General features: G+C 46.8%; 1 protein-coding gene across 1 annotated transcript; it reads right to left on the minus strand.

The window, feature by feature from the left end:
• Positions 1-352: 352 nt before the first annotated feature.
• On the minus strand, positions 353-6,001 carry LOC147629713 (uncharacterized). Its single transcript, XM_086810952.1, has 2 exons — positions 5,220-6,001; positions 353-625 (listed from the first exon to the last, which is right to left on the minus strand). Exons 1-2 carry the CDS (start codon positions 5,832-5,834, stop codon positions 353-355), a joined length of 888 nt encoding a protein of 295 aa, XP_086667078.1. The 5' UTR covers positions 5,835-6,001.
• Between the last annotated feature and the right edge of the window lie 490 nt (positions 6,002-6,491).

Here is a 6,491-nt window from a genome sequence, read left to right on the forward strand (position 1 = left end):
GGAAGGTCCATGGGGAGACACAGTGACCTGATGAACCCTTCAGAAAAAAGGGGGACAAAACTCTGAAACAAAACTGAAACATATCATGAACAGTTTGGCCAGCACCAATACATGTAAAAAGAAATTCTGATGCATCAGTTCTAGAGACAAAACCTGCTGAGGCACACGGCGGCCAGACCCTCTTCTATTCCGGGAGAGAGGATGGTTAAACATAGAGAGCAGAAGATTAAGGGAAAAAAACATTGCAGCATAACAACTTTGCTGTACCAGTTTGACATATAAAACCTGAAGCACAGACTGAGGCTCTAGGCAGTGGCCAGCCAGCCCCAATTGAAGCAAGACTGTCTTCAATTCAGACGAGAGGCTGAGAAAATCTCATGAATAGAAGATTGGGGCCATGAGGGCTTAAGGAACCCCACAGAAGCTTTCTGAAGCCTGGACGTAGTACTCGGAATTTTGAAGTCTTCTTTGACATTCCAGCTGAAGCTCTTGTATCATAGCTTCCTTTGTTTGGCAATGCGAGGAGACATGGAATCTCTTCCATTTCCTCCAAGGTAGGTCTTGCCACCGGTCCACCTCCATGGGAACACCACTCGGCCGGAGTTGATGGATTAGCTTGAGTACACTGTCAAGAAAAAGATAAAAGTGGTGATTAGTTTTGATTTCATATAGAGCTTCATTACGTTGCTTCCAAACATGCCAAAGAAACAGAATTCTGACGGACTGCCACGTTAAAGGGTCAAGTGAGTGACATTCGCCTAGGAGGACTTCTTTCCAGCTCAAAGGGATTTTCCTAATTTTCTTAAAAGCCTTGTTCAGAACATCCAAGAATTGTCTAGTGTCTGGGCAAGAGAAAAAGAGATGGGGGACAGTTTCAAGCTTGGAATTACAGCGGGGACAAAGGCTGTTACCATGCCCAAACTTCAGGGCCTTCTCAAGGGTCCAGGTCGCTTTGTGCATGACAAGCCAGGCCAAAATGGCGTGTTTTCTTTCATGAGCGAAGGCCCAAATGAGCTTAAATCGGAAGGCCCATTGATGTTTGTTCCAGGCCAAGGACCATCTCTTATTAAGCTTAAGAATCAGATTACTTGCATGCAAGGTGTTAGGTAACTTGACCAGGTTACTGGAGTCTCCCCACCGGATGGCTTTAGAAAAGGTTATACAGTCACAACTCAACCCCGGGGGAATGGAAACCTTAAGAGCATTACACCTCTGAATGACCAACTCAACTCCACTACGGGACAATATGAATTTATTGCAGATTTGATCCCTGTTTAACATGCCAGTTGAGTCACATAAGTCGCCCCAAACCTTTATACCAGCTTTGAAACAAGAAAGACTGGTCTGGACTTATTCATTGGAGATCGGAGACACAAGATGCCCAAACCACACAGAGTCAGCGGAATAGGCATATCTACCTCTCTTGGTAAAGGTTTGAAAACCGAAGAGCTTTTTGTATTTCATCCACGACTCCCACATCCTACAGCACAGTTTACTGCCTATAGGGGAGAGATCGGCCTTTGAGAACAAAGCTTCATTGAGAGAGAAACCCTTCCAAGATCTTTTACCTTTGAGCCAAAATTTATTGATATCCCTTTTGAGTAAGTCCGCCCAAACATCCTTAGACAAGATGGCCCTTTGCACCCATTTAGCTGCAAGCTTCTCAGCAAGCAACCCGATGTTGATGATGCCAAGACCCCCTTGCTCTTTTTCCAAGCAACATGACTGAAAAGCTACTTTGCTGACCTTCTTACTTTCGAGAGATCCCCCCCAAAGATAGTTCCCCATGATCGAGTTAAGGGATTGGAGTTGGGTCTCAGAGGGTCTCCAACAGGCCAGGAAGTAAACAACAAAGGGGATAATGAAGTGATTGAGGACGAAGGCTCTTGACGCCACCCCTGTGTTGATGTGACTCCATTTCTTGACCTGATTCTTGAGTTTATCGAGCACATAGTCCCACCTTTGTTTGGAAGAGATGTTGAAGCCCATGGGGATTCCTAGAAGCCTGAAAACAACACCATCAGGGATACTCTTACAACCAGCGGACAGGATCGAGGGAGGGGGCAACCCTTCCCAAACTCTGAAGCTGGTCTTGGAGTGGTTTATTTGCGAGCCACTGGCAAGGCAAAAGGTATCCAGGCAAGTCATAAAGTGAGCAGCAGTCTGCACTTCATTCCGGAGCAGCACATTCGTGTCATCAGCAAATAGCTGCAGGCATAAAGGATCAGCCCTGTTGGGGATCTCAATACCCTTGATATTATTATCAGTTATCTCCTTGTTAACCAGCCACCCCAGAGCATCCGCAACAATAGCAAAAAGGAGAGGGGACAGGGGACAACCTTGCCTTATAGATTTCCTCAGAGGGAAGGCACCAGTGAGAGACCCATTGACAGCCACCTTGGAAGACGCATTCCCAAGCAGGGTTTGGACATACTTTATGAATTTCCTATTGAGGCCAATATCTTGAAGGGATTGGAAGAGGAACGACCAGTCTATTCTATCATAGGCTTTATCAAAGTCTATTTTGAGGAAGATGTAGTTCTGGCCGGAGTTTTCAGCATGTTCCATACCCTCCCAAAGACTAATGATAGCATCAAGAATATACCTTCCCTTTATAAAGCCCTTTTGCTCCTTGAGGATCCACTCATCCATATAGGGGTTGATTCTGTTAGTCAGGATATGAGCAAAAACTTTGTACAGGGACGAGAGACATGTTATGGGTCTCCAATTACCAAGATCTTCTTTCTCATCCTTTTTGTGAATAAGCTTGATAATCCCCATATTTGTCTTTTCAGCTAAACCTCCCTTCCTCATGGCTTCCCTCCAAATGTGAAGGATGTGAGGGGACAATTCGTCTTTGAAAACAAGAAAGAATTCGTTGGGGATCCCATCTTCACCCGGAGATTTACATTTTTTAAGATGTGAGATAGCCACCTTGACCTCCTTTTCAGTGAAGGGGGAGTCAAGCTTAAGGGCTAAAGAGGGGTTCACCACCTTCTTCCTAATGCTGGCAATCTTGGCCCTAGCAGCCGAAACTTCGTGGCAAGGAGGAAGGGCTGTGGAGAACAAGTTAAAAAAGTGGTCCTTAATAACCTGCAAGTTTTCCACATCATCTAAAGCCAGGTGACCATTCGGCTTCTTGACCATAGGGATAAGATCTCTACCTTTTTTCCTTTTAAGGAGAGCAAACATCTTAGGGTGAGGAGTATCAATTTTCCCAGCCCAAACCTCCCTGAACCACAATCTAGTGGCCTTAGCAGCTAATAACTGTTCAAGTCTGAGCTGATTCTTTAGCTCAATCAAAGAGTGATTCACTGCACCATCTTTAGACAGATAAATGTCTTGAATCTGGTTCCTGATTTGCATTCTTTGATTCAGACGAATCGTAGAGACTTGCCGCTTATACTCCTTGCAGATAGAATGAACCTTATTCACCAGACTTTCCCATCCCTTGGATGGGGAGACGAATTGATTGAAGGCCTCAGCAATGGAGGCTTTGATCATCTGTTGGATACAAGGGAGATGCAAGAGAGAGGGGTCAAGATGGGGCCATCCAGCCCTACCTTTGGCCTGGCCTAAGGACAGGTTGCAGATAAGAGGGATGTGATCTGAGATGGTTAGGGAGGGATCCGTGGTAACTTTGGTTTTTAGGAACATATCAATCAAACTCCCCGAGGCATACAGTCTGTCCAATCTGGCAGCTCTGTGATAGGAGCCTTTTTGATTGTTAGACCAAGAGAATCCAGTTTGCGAAGAAAGGTCAGAGAGGTCTTTCTCCCCCTTTAACCCATCCCATTTAACCTTTTCATAACCACTGATGGTACTGCCCAGAAGTCTACTTCTATCAACCTGAGCCTCTACCATATTAAAGTCACCAATGAGAAAGATGGGTCCCACAATCTGAGTGATAGACTGCCAGGTAGAAGCTCTCAAGCTAGCCAAGCAGGGGGTATACACCGAAACCAGAGTGAAATTGAAAGGGTTGCCCATCCTAACAACGGTCCAAGAGTGATTAACATCCGACCAAGCATCTAAAATGGCGTGTTCCCATTTCATGTGAATGCCAATCGCAGTCCCACCTTTCCCAGAGGGATGATTGGTAAAAAACCACCGAGAATTCCTAGAGATTTTTTGAAGGTTCATCTGAAGTTGAGGACCCCCAATTTTGAGCTCTTGAAGACTGATAAGGTCGAAGTCAAAAGTTGAGTCCCTTAACCACATATTAATGGCTACAGCCCTCTCCGGGTTTGTAAGCCCTTTACAGTTAAACGAGAGAAGGTTCAGAGAATTCATTTTTTACTCGTTTTTTATGGTTTCCCCACAGATACGGAGGTTCTTAGGACATCTTGGCTTTTTTCTTTTTTCCTCTTCATTTTCGACCCCATAAGAAGGGGAGAGAAGTCCTCCTCATCATGTTGTTTCATTGGTGAGAGGGACATCCTCTTCATCAAAGAAGCATCTTCTTCGTCCAGTTGGGCTTTGAAAACTTCATCCATACGCTGAGTTTTGTCTATGAAATCATCATCTGATTCCATAGGTGAATCAAGGTCTTGACTAACGAAAACACGGTCCTTGTTGGGGACCCTTCCCGGGGATGGTTGATCTGCCCCTATAAGGGCTGGGCTACCAGCCTCTTTGGCCTGAAACTGGACTTCTAGACCGTCCTGTACCTCAGCTAAGAGGGGGGCATATCTATTGGCTGGGATATGCCAATTAGGTTTACTGTTTTTAGTCTTGGACACATGTTTTCTCTGAGGCTGGACAAAAGCCTCCTCTTTAGCTGGGGTTTTATCATTAGAGGCTGGTTGATGGAGGTCGGGGCAATCTCTAATAAGATGCCCTTGTTTGTTGCAATTGAAACAGGCGTTCGGGAGGTTCTTGTAGGTCAGAGTTTGCTCGTAGATAATCTGACCCTCTCTGTTTTTCAGGGGAACTTTCTCTTTGAGGGGTTTGGCGGTGTCAACCTCAATGAGCATTTGGTGAGCCCATTGGGGGTTAACGACTTGAAAAGGTTTTTGACCTAGAACCTTACCTACAGCACCCCCTATCCTTTTAGCCCATATAGAAAACTTGGTTGGCATATCTGTAAATTCCACCCAGACGGGAATTTTAGTGGGTTTGGGTCCTTTAGGGTCAAATGAATCATACCATCTAAAAAAAGAAATGGGGGTATTCCTGATAATCCACTGACCGCTGTTGATAACAGAAGAGGCGCTTACCTTATCTTCAAATAGGAACATATAGTACGCATTAGGCAGATGTTGGACAGAGGCTACTTTGATGCCCTTTTGATCCCAATTAGATCTAATCCAGAATTTCAGGGTGTCTACAGGCGGTCTTGCACCATGACAGAGACCAATCAGGGCGTGGGAAGCCAGATGGTCTTGCCACGCTGCCAATTCCTCATCATCGCAGATTACAGCACCATCATTGTCAACATCATAATCACCAGTTTTTTCCTCGAAGGTAGGGTTCTGTGATAGATTAATCACTATATTATCAACAGCTTTAAAGGGAAGAGATGGAACAACATGACCTGATGAAGGCAGACGCACAGCTTCCGCAAAAGACGTAGGGGCCATCGAGCGCACATGGCCAGCATGGCCCTGTGGGGGGCCGTCGAGAAGGGATCCCCGAATACCTTCCGCTTCACCCAGGCCTCCCGGACCTTTGTGCTGACGATTGAAAGGAGAAGTAGCCTTTAGTGTGGTGAGAGAGCCACCCGGAGGCCTTGATGGCACCTGATGTAGGACCAGAGATGGAAGAGCAGCTGCTTCGCGAGTGGAATGCGCAGATGAAGAGGCACCAGCAAGTACTAAATCCTGAAGCGACATCCTGGAACAGAGTTCCCCCCCTCGGGGGGAGGAGGAGAAGCGACGGGATGCTCAGCAGGCCGACTGACGGAAGAACCAGGGCAAAAGTGATGAGGGTTTAGCATGCAACGACAGAGGGCATGGACGACACCTGGTTCGCTCACAGCGGCAAGGCGTCGTTCATGCAACGGTCCTCTCCCCTTGTCGTGTAAATTTTTTCTAGGTGCACTTGCTTAGATCCAGCCCATAGCATTGTTTCTTCCCGTTGTCACATGACACGCCATCCACAATAACTAAGATGTGCATCCTTGTCAACTCTGACGGTGCTACCTCCGTGCTCAGCTGTACTGCCTTCGTGTCAGTCCGGTGAATTGCAAACCGCCACCACCGCCTTGCTTAGCGCTTCCCCTTGAAGACCACCACACGTGGCACTGCCTGCTATTCACAACCACCGCACTTAGTGCCTTGTTGGCTTCTGCTAACAAGAGCACACCATCACGGAAGCACAGGTTGCTGGCGATGGTGTTGTGCTGCGCCTGAGCTCCTCCTCTGTTGCCCCTTTGACTGCTGCCCTACCTAGAGGCTTGAAGCCCTCTGTGTGCTTCCTTCCCTACTTGCCACAACCACCCCCCCTTCAGGTGCATGGGCACTGAGTGGAGGGGAGCTCTTACTCTTCTC

This window comes from Cibotium barometz, chromosome 17, assembly GCF_041138505.1.
Source record: "Cibotium barometz isolate CiBa-2024 chromosome 17, ASM4113850v1, whole genome shotgun sequence".
In the NCBI taxonomy this organism is placed as follows: domain Eukaryota; kingdom Viridiplantae; phylum Streptophyta; class Polypodiopsida; order Cyatheales; family Cibotiaceae; genus Cibotium; species Cibotium barometz.